The 17,343-nt window shown below is 38.7% G+C and overlaps 1 protein-coding gene across 4 annotated transcripts in view; it reads left to right on the top strand.

Annotated features, from left to right (window-relative positions):
• The window catches only part of col21a1 (collagen, type XXI, alpha 1), a 74,845-nt gene that overhangs the window by 37,261 nt on the left and 20,241 nt on the right, over positions 1-17,343 (top strand). For all 4 annotated transcript variants that reach the window (XR_010898622.1, XM_067420808.1, XM_067420807.1 and 1 more), the window contains 5 exons: positions 10,669-10,713; positions 11,802-11,855; positions 15,047-15,100; positions 16,239-16,292; positions 16,404-16,475. Coding sequence is in view for 3 of the 4 variants with exons in the window: in XM_067420808.1 (XP_067276909.1) it covers positions 10,669-10,713; positions 11,802-11,855; positions 15,047-15,100; positions 16,239-16,292; positions 16,404-16,475 (279 nt within the window). In the remaining variant the exon portion in view is untranslated. The remainder of the gene's footprint in view (positions 1-10,668; positions 10,714-11,801; positions 11,856-15,046; positions 15,101-16,238; positions 16,293-16,403; positions 16,476-17,343) is intronic.

Raw genomic sequence — 17,343 nt, 5'->3', positions numbered from 1 at the left:
CGTGCCCTATTTAATGGTATAGAGGTGATTTCAGAGTTCCCTTCAACCCAGATAACAATTTTAGGTTATAAGAACGTTTCCCTAATGTTCCCATTAAGTTATAAAAATGTTGTCTGAATGTTCTAGGAACGTTAAAATGTCCAGTTTGCGGAACGTTGTATTAACATTCTCATTAGCTTTTAAAGGTGTGGAGTATGATCAAATAAAATATTCCTGTTTTCTCCTTTAAAGTTCTTGCTTTTGTTTATTGACATCTTATTCTTTCTTAAAAAAAGGTAAAACCACTTTTATAATTGACTTTTATATTTATATGACATTTATATTTAATACTTATTAATTAGTAAATGTCATTAGTTTACTATATTTTTCTTTTGATTGTAAAAAATATATAACAAAAAATAGCATTTAAGTGCCATTAAGTTGTCACTGGATATACAAATGATGTATCTGAAGTTTAAGAAAAAAGCTGTATGACTAATTTGTAATGACTAATACTTTTTTATGTAGTAATGTTTTTAAAACGTTCCACTAACAATATAAGAACGTTTTTAGAACATTACTCAATAGCAAATAACGTTGGCACAACGTTCTAATAACATTACTGCAAGAATGTTTTATGATAACTTTTCAGTTTTCAGAGAACGTTAGCCAATGTTCTGAGAACGTTCCCTGTTAGCTGGGAAGTTCCTGTCCTAGCAGGGTTACAAGTAAAGATGTGTGTAGTCATTCACATTAACTTTGGGCATGTTCTACTAACTTACCAAAAAAAAAAAGTGTCCAAATATTAAAACTACTACTTTGAAATATTTGAAAAGACTTTGAAAAGTGTTGTTGTACTAGCTTTAAAATAAATGACACTTTTAAAAGTCTCTTAAGTGTCCAAATACGTTTGGGGCCACTCCACTGTATATGTTATATTTTCCCTCTGTGGATAATGTTCTCTGCCCTGCTCAAGAAGTGCCTGCCAATAACAATTTACAGCATCAACATTTGTGGTACCGACGTCTAAACATTGTACTTGGCAATAGTTACTTCAAACGTTTATGCATTGATTCTTGTTTCTCTTCAGTAAGATAATGTTCAGAAGGCACTGCCAAAATCCTGGCAGATGAAATCAAGACAGCTGTTTCTCAGTTTCTTACAGACCTACAGCACATAAAGAAACGGCAGATAATCAATGTTCAAGATAGTTCACTAAAAATGAAAATTACGCCATGATTCACTAACCCTCAAGCCATCATAGGTGTATATTTACTTTTTTTTCCAGACAAATACAATCGGAGACACAGTATATAAAGTCTCAAAATGTTCCTCAGCTCCTTGATATTTGAGTAGTTTAACTAAACTTAGACCTAGAGTTTCCTTCACTGTTCTGTTTCTTTGGCCACATTTACACTGCATGGTTCAAGTGACCCAATTCCGATTTTTTTCCTCTCATGTGGCACAGATCGGATATGACATGTGAACGTGTAAGCAGTAAAAAAATGGATGAATTCCGATATCCTCAGATTGGATTCAGGCCTCACTCATATGTGGTAATAAATCCGATATGAATCGGATACGTGGATTAGCATCTGCAATGTAAGCGCTCAAATCGGATATTCCCCAGTAAATGCGAGTCGTACGTCATTGAAAAAAGGACGGAGGCGAATGACGTCAACTCAGGTGGACACAAACTGCGATCAAGCGCCAGTGTTGCCAAGTCTGCGGTTTTCATGCGGAATTGAGCTACTTTAACACAGTTTTGAGTTGCAATTGGACGGGTTTTTTTGTGAAAACATGGCAACTCTGTCAAGGGCTCTCCTCTTTTTTTCCACCTTACGAGAGAAATGTTTTGCTGTCCTTTATGGATGTGTGGAACAGTGCAGACGGCAAAATATTGTACAATCATTTTGTCTGTGTCCATTGCATATCGCGCTGTTTTACCCTTTCGCCGGTTAAGAACGTCTCGGGCTGTTTTCCCAGTGTACAGTGTAAATGCAAATATCGGATACAAGTTGCTTTTGAAAAGATGATGTAAGCGGGTCGTCAAAAAAATCGGATATAGTCACCAAATCGGAATTGTGCATCAAGACCTGCAGTGTAAATGCAGCCTTTATGCTTTAAAAAATGTTCAAGACATGGTTACTGCCTTTCCCCCCATTGCACCGCCAATACAGTCGTCATATATGATTACAGTTGGAAAGATGTAGGCCTTCTTTCAGAAATTGCGGACATATTGAGTCACAATATCACTATCTTTTAATAATTAATCATGGATACATATGGGTCTAAAGTCATATTTGTACCAGACCTAAAAGTAACCCTTCCACGATCCATGGCACCAGCTGTGTTTGTATTGAGAGAAATCTTGTCTCTGGTTTGATGAGAGACATTAGCCTGACAAATCAGACCCACATCAAGATGTTTGGTCTGGAAACTCACCATTGATAGCTCAATCCGGGGGGCGGATAAACGGTTGTCTTTCAAAATCCCTCTGCACGCGATAGGATAGCGCTACAACCAACCAGAGCAACGAAGGTGAAGCAGAGCTTGTTGATAAATTAAACATTCACCGTATCCGGTCGGCAAAACTCTGAACACATCTTCCCTTCTTAAGAATGACTTCAGTGCCGTTCTTTGTCCTTTTCTCAGAGAAAAGCTTAACTCCAAGTCTTCCAGAGTCGCGGCCAAAGTTGATTTGAAAGACTGGCATTCGCCAGCTCCTGTGTTGACTAGTAGCCCGCAAGCGCAACTCTGCCGTCACTAGGTTAAGCCCCACCCACCGACTCTATACACGATGTGATTGGCCTGACCAGAGTTTGGTTTTTACAGCTCAGAAGTGTATTGAGAGTTGCTAGACGATGCTTGTGGTAGATTAGATTTGCTGCCACTAGGGTGCGTCTAGATTTCTAGGCTAGAGAGACATGAAAGAAGTAGTGAAATAGCATTGCTTTTGACATTATCAGGAAATCACTGACCTCGGCATGTCACAACTGGCCAATTAGAAGCAAGCATTTAAGAGAGCCGCACACATATAAGCTGCACATATAAAAACGATTAAAGAATTTGCAAAACATACTTTTATTTTTTTCCACAACAGGACATTTCCACATTTCACAGGTATTTCATGTCAACTAACAACTATCTGCAGATATGGCCTTAACCACAGTAATTAATGTCACATAGCATTATAACATTATAAAATATTAGTAATTAGAATTATTGGTTATTCATCACAGAAAAACTCTTCTGCTTTGCATGATTTTGTGAATAATGCATTGCTAGTCATGATTTGAGTAGTTCACTGGCTTCTTGTCTGTTGTCCTGATTATTTTTAAAGGCTCATTGCTGACTTTTTTTTTTTTTGCACTGATACAAAAATAGAATGCAGAGCTTGAACTGCTAAAAAACTTTTAAATGAAGGAAATGTTTTCTGCAGATTCACACATGCACACATCCATCACAAAGAGGAAGCATTCAAAGAGGAAATGTGCATGACCACAGAGATGCTTTAGATGATAAAATGCCGAATCTTGGCATGTTCTGCAGTTCACCTTAACTTTCCAAAGATTTAAAATGTTAAGCTTTCTAAGAGCAGCATGGTCTGTATTTTGAGATACAGTTTGAGGTTCTTTTTTTTATCGTCAAGGAGACCTAGTCAGTAAAATATAATAGAAAACACACTTTCCTGGGGAAACAGGCCAATCCGATTGTGTCCATAATATAAAATATATGTTTTGAGAAATGACGTAGGAGCCAGTCCTAACATGCTCATCCACCCCCAGCTTTTTGTGAAATAAACAGTTATGGAAATGTAAAAATTATAGTTAAAGCTCAGATCTCGCATCGAAATTCCCGATAGTGTCCGTTAGTGCTTCAGTGACTACGCTCAGAGAAGCTGTCAATCATAACATCACACCCCTGTTTTTATAACATCAAATAACCAGCTAACAACATATTTAAAGAACGATCACTTGAACTAACACCAGCATGATAAAAACTGCTTAAAATGACAGAAACCATCTTTGGAAAAAAATGTATTTGAAGTGTAACTTGATTGTTTAGTTCATTTCACGAAGAGGGCGGGGTTTATGAGCTGTACTGCATCCGGCCACCTCAAAATGCTTTGGCTTCACTTTTCAGGACTCGTGTGGCACACTCAGTACTGACAAATCACCCACTGCCCTCTTACATGGTTTTGAAAGCTTTTTATGATTCATTTTGTGGGCATTCAAACATCTTAAAATGCACATATAATGAATTTTCGGCCCTAGGGTCCTGACTGTAAGGGCCGCTTTCACTATAACATTTATAGCATACTGTTATAGCATGAAATGTTGGCCCAACTTGGCAATACAATGCTAGGGTTGCCAGATCATTACTCTGTAATTACTTACTAGAGAAAGCCAGAAGATCCCACACCCAAGCTTCTGAAATCCTGCAGATGTGCCGTGCATGCTTCCCTAAGCGCAGTAGTTCACAATGGCTTTGTTCAAAATGGCATACTATTTTACTACTCTTACCATTTCTTCAGTATGTATACTTTGCTCTAGTATGCACATTTTCTGTATAAATGGAATACCCGGATGAACTACCATATTTGCCAGCAGCTAAATTCAATTCAAGAAGACTGAGATCTGTGTTCGAAATGGGGATACTACAATACTCCTACTATATTGCAATATGCAATGTATAGTATGAATAGTATGTGAGTTTATGGATTACCTACTGCATGCTAGGGTTATTATACTATTTTTGCATAATTATTATGATTTTATTTGACATGCACAATCCACTGTTAAGGTCGGCTTTGTGTTGTAGAGATTTAAGTAACCATGTCAATCGGAATGAATTGGCCAGATCTGATTTAAATTTATTTTGAATTGTAAACACTTGATCAGAATGAAAACTGAAACTGGAAAGATGGAAAAATAGCGTAGTGACATATGACACAAGGAAAAAGTTTTGGTGTTGTTGAAGGAAAGATTTTTCTAAAAATTCTCACTCATTGTCTGGGAAGTGGTGCAGGACATTGCTTCAGACTCTCATCCATGGACGGATAGTTTTTGGTGCAGGAAGTATTGTTTTTACTGCTTGAAAAATTTAAGCAACTGCTTCATGTGCTCGCCATCTCCTAAATAAGTTAATATTAATAGTCTGCTTTTAAAAACAAAGAAAAGAAGCAATGGTAAGAGCCTGGCTATGCACATACACCAGGAGACTCTGTTTATTCGTGCAGCCTGCACATGCCAAAAGATCAAATTCGATTTGTTTTTATTCCGATTTAAAAAACCAAAATCTTGTATTCTAACCCTGTTTCTGGACGAACACCAGCAATAACATTTTTGGACGTCTCTCTTATCTGACTCATCTATTTTAATCTCTGCTAATGAGCTGATGAGATGAATCAGGTGTGTTTGATTAGGAAGAATTTCAACATGTGTGGTGTTCCTCAAGGGACACGGTTGGGAAACCCTGCTTTAAATCCTTAAGCAACATTTTTCCTAAAAATAAAATAAGATTGAATAGCTGCATTACATTATGATTTAAAGGCACAGTATGTAAGTTTTGCCACTAGGGGTTGCTTATTCAAAACAGTAACAAAGTTTAGCTTGATGACAGCGTGAATGAGCGTAGAATCATGGGATCAACTCCACAGTCGATGGAAAGCAGTCTGATGGGAATCATGTTCATGGATGGGCTAATGTAGGTCTATTGAAGTTTTGTTACCATTACTGGGGAATAAAGCAGGGAGGGCCGAGAGCCTGGTGTATTTGACCTTGTTTTTTTTCATGCTTATATGCTGCAGTAAGCCACTTCCGCTCTTTTTTTGTTTTTGTTTTTGTTTTTTTACGATTCAATTTATGTTTAACGTCCGCTTCTTTCTACTCTCAACTTTAAATTTTGTTTAAACTTTGTTGCTCACTAAAATTCACATTATTTTAATTAATTCTAATGAAACAGATGCTGAATTATTTCTTCAACAGGTAACTTTGTCTGATTCAATGACAGCTCATTATAATAGTTGAAAATGCTGATTTCAACATTTTTGGAAACATTTGAGTTTGTCAGAGTGTCTGATTAGTCAGTTTGTTCACCTGTTGGTCATTAGTTAGCTTGTTCATCCCTTTGTGTATATATACACTTATCCTTCATTCCTTGTCCGCTCTTGTTTGTGTCATGTTGTGTAATTTTTTTCATGGACATTTCTGCTGTACACCTGATGCGCCTGGAGAAACGAGACCATCCGCTGGAAGACCACACTCTGGGCTTCATCCAGCTTGCGTGCCAGACACACTGCTGAGCAAGCCTGAAGCCTAGTTCAGACTGCACGATTTTCAAACTCGTTGGGTCACTGCTCTTTTCACACTGCATGACTAACTGGGGTATCATTCAGTCACTGCTGTATTCACAGTGCACGATGGTTTGACGACAGAGGAGTTCACACTGCATGACTGTACAGGAAGAACAATCACAGACACCTCTCTCTCTCAGTTGCGCAAACTACGTTTCCCAACTACACGTGTGATGTGACAAGTAAACAATGTGAGATCACATGTGCGTCAGACCGGATTTCGTGCAAGACTTGGAATTGTTATTAAAAATGATAAACTGCACAAACTTTACTTCAAATTGTATGTGCACTGATTTGTGGAGAAAAATAAATAAGATTATGGTGGAGGAAATTGTTGGAGAGACAGAGGGAGCCAGGATTGTGTTCTACAAAGAGAGTTTGAGGTATATAAATAATTTTGTAATGTGCTGCTGCTGCGGCTGGATGAGCACATTTTTGGGCTTTGTTTCTGTTTGATAGAATTGTAAATCTAGCTGTTGAAATACTGATATTCTGCTCCATAACTCCTCCCTGAACCTCCTGCTGCCCTGTACAAGTACCTCACTCTTTCATTGGCTGTCGTCATCGCCAATGTCATTTTCAGTCAGAACTCATTTCACACTGCAGGAGTTTCAATCGCCGACAGGTCCAGATATTTAGCATGGCAAATATATCATGGGCGTCGCTGACTCGTCGGCGATTCTCTCTGATCGCGTCTTTGATCATTCACACTGCATGATTGTCACTCGCGTGCACAAGCACCAATTTGTCTATGATTTCAGGCATTTGTTGGTGATTTCACAAAACCCGTCAGCAAGTCAAAATTGGGGCAACAATCAGGCAGTGTGAACTACGTTTTAGTGAGCAGTCCAAGGCACGCCTTCCAAGGGATGAATTGAAGGTAAGACTTCGAAGGCCAGATTTGGGGAGTGGGTGCTGGTTAACAACAACTTCTCATTGAACATCGCCTTAAGGTAAGGACGATACCAGCCCCATTCCACATCCAGAGAGCAGCCATCTGCCACGATGACTGGCACCATGAAGATTGTACAAGAGCCCACTGCAGACCCAGAGAGGCGATAGTGGCTCATGTAGATCTACAAACCAGAAGGCTGGTGATCCGATCCCCGGTTCCACTTGACCAGTTGTCAAGGTGTCCATGAGCAAGACACCCAACCCCAGCTACTCCTGACGAGCTGGATGGCGCCTTACATGGCTGCCACCGTCGTTGGTGTATGAATGAGTGAGTGAATGTGAGGGAGTATGTAAAGCATGACCATGGGTCTGTTAAAAGTGCTATATAAATGCAGTCCATTTACCATGGATTTCAGCCTGCCGCAACTGACAAGCCCGAACTTGAAAAGAGGACGGAAGGAGTTCGCACCCCAGAGCCTTAACTACAAAGTGTGTCTGACTAGGTGTGCGGGCCCGCACCATTGCGTGATGCCGAGGGCGTTAGTGGAGTACGAGGACTGAGAGGAAAGCCCCACCATGGTGGCTTTTGGAGAAAAAAAGTGTGACTATTTCCCTTTTTCTCTAGACCCCACTGGTTCCATCCTGCCCTGTTTTCCTACTGTTCCGCTCAGATCTGACATTTTTTTCCTCGCTAGTTCCATCCTGCCCAGAACTTCTTGCTTTCTGGTTCTGCCCAGCCCTGACTCTTCAGTTTCCCTGCTGGTTCCATCCAGCCCTGAATCTCATGTGATGCCTCCTAGCTTCCCCCTTCCGGCTCCTCTAACCACCAGTTCCTCATCTCTGCCTCCTCTAGTACACTTCAGCCCCTCTGTATCTCCTGCACTAAACTGTGCAGTTCCGCTTCCGTCCTTCTGGCCACCAGCTGTGTCTAGTCCAGACGATCCTTTGGCTTCGCCTCAAACCTCTGAACCCACCACTCCATTGCAGCCTGTCAATGCATCATCTCTGCCTTGGCTCCTCCCTCCCTCTGCTCCACTTAAAACCTTCAGCCTTACGACTCCACTGGGCTCCCTCGTCCCACAGGTTTCACCTTGATCATATTACATTATCCTGCCTGCATCTTTGGTTCCACCTGGCTCCACCTTACCCCCACTTTGCCTAAGTCTTCAGGTTCCTGTGCTCCACCTCCACTACGGCCTCCAGCACCAGCAACGCCGCAGGAGCTCTTACGCTTGCTAGGTCCTCCTGAATCTTCATCACCAGTTATCATCATCTTTATCAGCCGTCCCCAGGGTGGCATCTGTCAAGTTTCCACATCATAGATCCCACTGCCTTTGACTGCCTTCCTGGCTAGTCTCTGGTCCAACATCTGGCTCCTCTTGCTCCGGCTCCCCCATGGATCCTCCCACCCTCCATTCCCCCTTTTGGTGTTTTGTGTTTGTTTCACCCTTCTCCAGTTCCTTGTTGTCCTCCAGATCCATCCCTTCCTCCCCTGAATGCTTTCCAATGTGAGGTCGTGCCTTCAGGGAAAGGGAGCAAGATTTTGCAAGATTTTGTAAAAATGTACATTTGGCAATATTTGGCTCTGTTCTAAATTCAACATCCTTTTCATGAGCTCCATGAAAAGCCAAGACTGATTCTGAAGACAACCTCACATTTTTTAAACTGAGACTGCAGCGAATTCACCCATGTATCACTGACAACAGAGTATGTATCACTGACAACAGAATGAAACTGATTAAGTCAAACACCCTTTAAGGAGGAGCTGGGGTGGAGGTGGGTTGCAAAGCTGCGTGCAGCAGAAACAGAAACAGCCACGCAGGCAGATTGAATTATACCTCTATGATATTACACTGGACTAGCTGCAGGGTGCTGTCTCCTGGTGAGACGTGGGAATTAATTCAGTGTGTGACTGTGCATTATGGGTATTCTCTAGTCGTTGAGCATACATCAGATGTACACATTATGAGGTGCATTGTGGGATTAAAGGAGTTCACTCTATAACGTTCCACTATGGTTTCGGACACCGCTACAAATGGCTGGCCCCTCAAATAGTGCCCCGATTAAGGATATAGGGGCCGATTTCAGACACAGCCCAACCCTCCATCTCAATCAGCTCCCTAGTTCACTAGTCAGGGCACTGATCAGGACATGAGTCAATGGGCTGACTCCCTGACCAATTCCATGACAACTGAATTAAGGAGCTGACTGAGACGCACCCCTAGTTTTCTTGAGTTGTCTAATTAGTAATTTAGTTCACCTGTTGTCTCATTAGTCAGCTTGTTTGTCCCTGTGTATATATAATCCGTTATCCTGCATTTCTTGTCTGTTCTTATTTGTGTTGTGTTGTGTTGTGTTGTGTTGTGTTGTGTTGTGTTGTGTGTAGTATTGATATCTCTCTATTTTCCTGAGTTTTGTCATGAAAAGACAAAATGTACACAAGTCAACAAAATGTATAACATTGTTCTAGTGGTTTTGTATATTTCAATCAGAAAATCGTACATTTTTGGGCCTTTAATGAAAAGCATGACAAATCATTAAACTCATAATATTTTTTGCAGTATGGTTTCAATGTACAAAAAAAATGTTTTTGCTGATCTCATCTGAGGGAAAACTATTATACAAATTAAGCAGTTGCATATACAATTAATACCGTTACAATACAATAATAACAACAATAAAGTGTAATAAGTGGTAATAGTTTAACATATCCCTATGGTTAGGCTATCATTCGCAATTAACAAACCAAAAGTTATAGTTATTCAATAAATGCCAATTTGTGTGCATTTATTTCTCTTAACAGCTATATCTAAGTTTTAAGTATATATATATATATATATATATATATATATATATATATATATATATATATATATATATATATATATATATATATATATATATATATATATTGTAATGCTATTTTAAATACTAGCACTTTAATTATTATAACAGGAAAGATAAAGTTACTGTACCTTGAGATTTGAATCTTAATCCTCCTACAGATTGTGTAGGTTTGCTGGCCCGATGTTATCTCCGGTGGAGCTGCTCCCTATATTACAGTAGTATCCGAATTTAACAACATCATGTTAAAACTATTACTTTCTCTGGCTGACAAAGCTTCAAGATGCCAGGAGGGACACATTTCATAAGTGATTAATCCAGACATCCCATGCATGTTAGCTTCATCAGAGGCCAGGAAAACCCACCGGTTTCCTGACACAGCTCTGTGTTCACCATGTTCCTCAGAGTCTCACTACATCCAGTAACAGGGTTTTCAATTATTCTCATTAGTGTAATGACTCTGTCTCTAATGCTAAAGTTGTTAATGAATATTATATGTATCCTGGGATTTTCCTGATTTCTCTAATGAGTTCATTGTTAAACAATAATTGCGCAATTTTTTTTAAAAACTCTTTTTTTCTTTTTTTCTTCAGGGCATACCTGGTATACCTGGAAATGATGGTCAGAGGGGAAATAAGGTGATGTTTTCCCTTTTTTGCAGTTTGTTTCGCATTTGTTGTTGTTTAAAGGTTATGATTCTTGCTTTTCTACAAAGCTTAGTGTGCTGCATGCACAGGCAACTTTTTAAGGCACCATGAGTGCACTTCCAACACTGATTGTATCTATAGGTAACTTAACTATATTAATTATAAATGAAATTTAATTCATAATTAATTACAGGGCTTAACATTAAATATTTTGCTTACCTGCCACTGTGTCTTGCCACTGCTAGTACATATTTTTCATACATATTTTTAATATTATTTGTCAGTAGGTTTATTAGGCTGCTGTCAATTTTAGAGCTGACGCACGGATCCATTACACTGATACAAATATGTTTGCTTTCTCAACTGTTTACGTTCACTTACAACATAACTGACTGTAAATACTCGCTAAGACAGGCATTTTTACATTATTTTGTGCATTTGACTGTTTAAGTTGTCTGCCTATCACCAGACCAAGGTCAGTCTTGTAAGACTGAACATTGGTCTGGGGCATCTGCTCTGTATTTTCTACTACACAAGAGGTTTGATCAATGGGCATAGTTCAAATGGATAGTCCTTCAACCAATCAGACCACAAGAGACGTGATCAACAGACACCGATCCATCCTTCTCTATTCATCATGTTAAACCCGCCAATAGTGTGCCAAGTGGATAAGCCAGTCTGTGATTGGTTCCCACAAAAGTGTAACAGAAGCAGCAGAAATGAATGTACAGATTTTCAGCAGGGCTTTTTTTGCAGGGCAAAATCAAATTGCTGACAGACCAGTCTACCGTATAAGCACAATAAGCTGAAATATAGCTGAATTTAGTATGACAGCTTTATGTGCGGGAATGAGTAAATTATGCAGAGTAAATGCAATCCCATGCCGAAATTCAAGACCTGTAAAACAAAGTAACAGAGTTTGTGTGTAACTCGCTGGCGACGCGCTTCTTTTTGTGAAAACTTTTTCTTGAAAAGTGTCCATCTTGGGACCATAGTAACCATTTGTGACATTTTTTATGGCTCTATAAATTAACGTACCCTAAACATTGAAAATGTACATTCTGTTGGTTTCTTTATAGGGTGAAAGTGGCCTACCAGGACCAAAAGGTGCCAAAGGTATAACTGGAGACTCTGTAAGTAAATCTAAAAATATAATAAACACTTGAAAAATCACAATGCAAAAGTGAGTGTAACTTTTAATATGCTTATGATTATGTCCACTGCAAGTCCACTGATTATATCACATCCAGTCATAGAGCCACAGAGCCAAGAACATCACTGAGAGAGAAATATTAAACAAATGAGGCAATCGCATTGTTTTACAAATGTAGACAATAGGACTGTTCTCAGGGGACAATGAGCAAGTTAGCTAGGATTGTGGCGACACTGATGCTCAAATTATTTCCATTCGTAGGCATGCACACATGAATGAGAGGAAACACTAGCACATGTGAAGAGGTTTAGTTTTTGCTGCGTACCAATGTTTGCTGAGTCCGTAAATTCATACAGTATAGTAAAAAAATGTTTTACCAATTGACAATGTTAATGTCGCATATTGACCTCTTGGCTCAATATACCACATATCTGACATTTTAAATTTACCTGTAATTCGTCATTGATTAGTTATTAAACAGAAGTTCATATTTAAAGAGAACGTATTATATCTTACTTTGGTTTGTAATGTTGCTGTTTGAGCATGATTTAAGCTCTGTAAAGTTCGAAAGTCCCTTCAGCAGGAATTCTTCTCTATATCAGTCACTCTTTGTACTCACTGAAACACCTTCATTGTATTCTAGAGTTTTAAATAATTACAAACCCGATTCCAAAAAAGTTGGGACACTGTACAAATTGTGAATAAAAACAAAATTCAATAATGTGGAAGTTTTAAATTTCAATATTTTATTCAGAATACAACATATGCTTAAACTGAGAAAATGTATAATATTAAGGGAAAATAAGTTGCTATTAAATTTCATGGCGTCAACACATCTCAATTTTTTTTTTCTCATTTTATAACAGTCTGCAAATGTCTGGGGACTGAGGAGACAATTTGCTCAAGTTTATGAATAGGAATGTTGTCCCAATCTTGTCTAATAGAGGCTTCTAGTTGCTCAACTGTCTTAGGTCTTCTTTGTCGCATCTTCCTCTTTATGATGCTGCAAATGTTTTCTATGGGTAAAAGATCTGGACTGCAGGCTGGCCATTTCAGTACCCGGATATTCTTCTCGGTCATGATGTTATAATTGATGCAGTATGTGGTCTGGCATTGTCATGTGGGAAAATCATGTTTTTCCCTTTTGGATCATGTTTAGATATGGCTTCTTTTTTACCTATGAGTTTTAGCCGGCAACAGTGCATGCCACAAGGGATTGTGTTAACCGACAATGTTTTCTGGAAGTATTCCTGAGCCATGTTGTGATTTCCATTACAGTATCATTCCTGTATGTGATGCAGTGCCGTCTAAGGGCCCGAAGATCACGGGCATCCAGTATGGTTTTCCGGTGTTGATACTTCTGCACAGAGATTATTCCAGATTATCTGTATCTTTGATGATAGTATGCACTGTAGATGATGATAACTTCAAACTCTTTGCAATTTTTCTCTGAGAAACTTCTTTCTGATATTGCTCGACTATTTTTCACCGCAGCACTGGGAGAATTGGTGATCCTCTGCCCATCTTGACTTCTGAGAGACACTGCCACTTTAAGAGGCTCTTTTTAATACTCAATCATGTTGCCAATTGACCTAATAATTTGCAAATTGGTCCTCCAGCTGTTCCTTATATGTACATTTAACTTTTCCGGCTTCTTATTGCTACCTGTCCCAACTTTTTTGGAATATGTAGCTCTCATGAAATCCAAAATGAGCCAAAATTTGGTATGACATTTCAAAACGTCTCACTTTCTACATTTAATATGTTATCTATATTCTATTGTGAATAAAATATAAGTTTATGAGATTTGTAAATTATTACATTCCTTTTTGATTCACAATTTGTACAGTTTCCCAACTTTTTTTGGAATCAGGTTTGTAATATGCAGAGTAAAGGGGTGGGCCTTGTTGAGTTAATTAGTAAAGTGTTAAAACTGGTGGTATGGACCAGTACTATGGTAAGGGGTGGGACATTTCCCAAACACACTGGAAGTGCTTGACCAATCACAGCACAATGCTACTGCTGACCAATTTGAGCAGATTGTGCTTTTCAGAAGGAGGGTCTTCATAGAGACAGGAACTAAACAGAGCATTACTGGCAGACTGGGAAGAGAGGAGCTGCAGCAATGGAGAATATGGATAAATAATTAACATTCAAGCAGGAAAACCCAGAGTAGAGTATAGACCAAAAACAACATCAAGACATAAAAGGGCATGCTATGCCTCTTTAAAGATCAAGGCAATGTGAAGGATATTAGTTCAATGAATAGTGACAAGCTCAGTGAAAATCTGCCAAGATTTTGAATTAAACCTTCAATGAACAATACATTTTTTTAGCCCCTTAACTGTAATGTACCTTTAGTTGTCGGTGTGTTCAGTTTTGAACAAAAGGACCAACATAGCAGTAAAAACGTTTGGCAAGTTCTTCTCCTGAGACGTTACCTAGCTACAGTGATAAACAGCTGCTTCTAGTACTCATGCTGATACTCACGTTGATGGCACAAACATACCCCAGTTTGGAGCTCAATGTGAAACAGACCTGCGGAGGCAGGGGGATTTGGAATCATTCTTTTGTTTGGACCAAGTGTGAAAACAGTGTTTGGAAGTTTGGAATTGTCCTGACTCACGACTTGTTTTAATGGATATATTGGAAATGATTTATGCCAACAATTTTGATTTAAGCCAATGCAAAACAGAGGGTTTTTACGCTGTTGGCTAAGTCTTATAAAAATGAGGAAATGCAAGATAAGTTTACTTTGTTTTTGGAGTAAACTTCAATCAGAAGTCATCATGCCTATACCCTACTCTTTCTGAAGGGCAGAGTCCTTGAAGTGGGGATTTTGTAAGTAGCAAGTGTTATGTAGCCTAGTTATTTTTAAATGCACTTGATGAAGGGGAGTGCACTTGGTGAAACATAACAAAACAACTTGAATGATCTGTTTATAGATTAACTCCAACCACCATCTAGCTTTAAAAGGAATTGCAAGGATTCAACACTGTGGATCACATCATGAGTGCCCATCACATGTACCCTCTGCTAACAGACTTGTGGAAGGGATTGTTTTAGTTTGGAATGCACTAACAAATGTTCTGCTAGGAAACCTTGGGTCCTGCCATCCATGTGGATGTTCCTTTGACACGTGTGTTTGTGTTTGTTTTTGTCTTTCTACAGGGTGAGATGGGATTGCCTGGAATGCCTGGTTCAAGTGGACAACCTGGACCTAAGGTCACAATGCATGTTTTCGCAATGCATGTTTTCGCCCTTTGTAAAGTTGAATTCATGTTGAAATCATTATAGGTATTGATTACTTAGTTAGAGTCTCTATTACATTATTATAGTGATTTCAAAGCAATTGCAAGACAGATGGTGAAATCCCTTTGTTCTGCCTGCACCTTTTTCTCAGTCGCCTTTCCTCATCTGTGTAGACATGCATGTGGATTGCTACATGTGATGTGTAATTGTCCAGAACAAAAGCCATAACTTATAAATGGTTATGATCCTTCAACTTGTTCTGCTTCAAATCCTGTATTTTTAAATTGTGTCCAAGGAAAGAAAAAACAAAGCCAGGTTCAAATCTCTAGTGCAGTTACTTTCAAATTTCAGAATGCTAGCCAACAACGCTTTTCTTCATGACTTACTGAACACTTTATGAGACAAAATGGACATTTTTCATTAAAAAAATGACAGCAGAGGGAAGAAATATGTGCACACTATTACATTGTATAGTAAATATCCTGAAAACGTAATGTTCTCAGTGAGCTCCAAAGAGAGATTCTCACTCTACTTTTAACTTGGCTTGAGTCTGTAAGATTTTTTAAAGAGATAGTTTCCCCAAAAATGAATATTACCCCATGATTTACTCACCCTCAAACCATCCCAGATGTATATGACATTCTTCTTTCAGACGAATACAATTGGAGATATATAAAAAATATGTTCTGGCTAATCTGAGCATTATAATGGCAATAAATGAGAGCCCAAAATCGAAGCCTAAAAAAGTGCATCCATCCATAATAAAAATACTCCACACGGCTCCAGGTGGTAGTAAAAGGGGGTGAAGCAATGCGTTTATGTAAAAAAAAAAAAATCCGTTTTTAAAACATTTTCCGCCAGACCGCCTTAGGTATTCATTCTCATGTTACGTATAACACATTTGAGTTTCCTCAAGAACCAATAAGGTTCATTCTTATGTTACGCAAGGAACACACTAGTGAGGATGAGAGCGTTTTGAAATGAAAATGTGATGTTTAAATGTATCCGGAGTAGTGTCGACTTAACCACATTTGTCTAACCTTTCCATGGGATATATAATAAAATTCTTCCTTATTAACTTTGACACTCAAACTTGAATTTCCATTATTAGGGCACTAAGGGGGAAAGTGGAGAGCTCGGTCAACCAGGACCTCCAGGGCACGAGGTAAAAGATTATATTCATATTAAACTTTGATGCTTGAGGGAAGAGGAAACAGACTTAACAGACTGCATCTTTACATGTTTTAACTTTAATTTATCATGCTTTTTAATAAAGGGTAAGCCTGGAGAGCCAGGGACCGCTGGCCAACCCGGACATCCAGGAATGCCAGGATCACAGGGACAGAAGGTGAATAATAAATAACCACCTCATATACTTCCACATCACATTATATCTGGTGTTACACATTTACTAAACTTTCTGAAAATGATTTTGCTATTGCATCCAAATTGCATTTATTTCCTCTGATTTAATGAGAAATAAAAGTCTGACATTGCATTTCTGGTCAGTCTTGGAGGCGAAAGCCCACTTTATGGTGAGCAGATTTTCCAAGTGTAGCTCTATTAACTTTAGTAAGGTAATGATCATTTTTACCATGGCAAACAAGAAAAGCATTCATGAAAGATGCTTGTGGTTTACAAGTATTGGCTGCATTCAGAGAAACTTCATGAATTATTGACAGCTGTTTTAAAATTCTTAATTACTGCGGGTTTGCTTTCTGTTAGAAGTGGCAATTTTGTTATGAATCCATCATTCAAAATTTTTGTATGGTCTTTTGAAAATAATTTCAAAGACTGTTAAACGGTAGCAGTAACTACCTCACACATGGTACTTTACACGTGATAGTCTTTAAAATAATTTCATCTTTGGCGGCAGTTTTCAGTTTCAATATAATTCAGTGATTTATGATGCAAATTTTAGAGATGAAGTATACATAAATAATATGTATACTTTGGTTTAAACTTTTGAAACCACTAGCCCTAAATGCATGAAATTACCAGCATAGTCATACATTTGAATGTAAATATTTACCTTAATTTCAGGACGTCTCTGTGTTTTGAAAATGTCCAGCACAGTAGCGCAGTGGTTGTTTTCAGGAGGCCTTTTTGTGTGGATTTTGCATTTTCTCCAAATGTCTGCGTAGGTTTCCTCCTAGTGCAAATGGTTGGGGTTGGGGATGTGCAATGTCGCGAGAGTAGAAGACACAGTAAACAGT

Source organism: Pseudorasbora parva, chromosome 17 (genome assembly GCF_024679245.1).
Source record: "Pseudorasbora parva isolate DD20220531a chromosome 17, ASM2467924v1, whole genome shotgun sequence".
Taxonomy (NCBI): Eukaryota; Metazoa; Chordata; class Actinopteri; order Cypriniformes; family Gobionidae; genus Pseudorasbora; species Pseudorasbora parva.
This window is presented reverse-complemented; position numbering and strand designations above follow the sequence as displayed.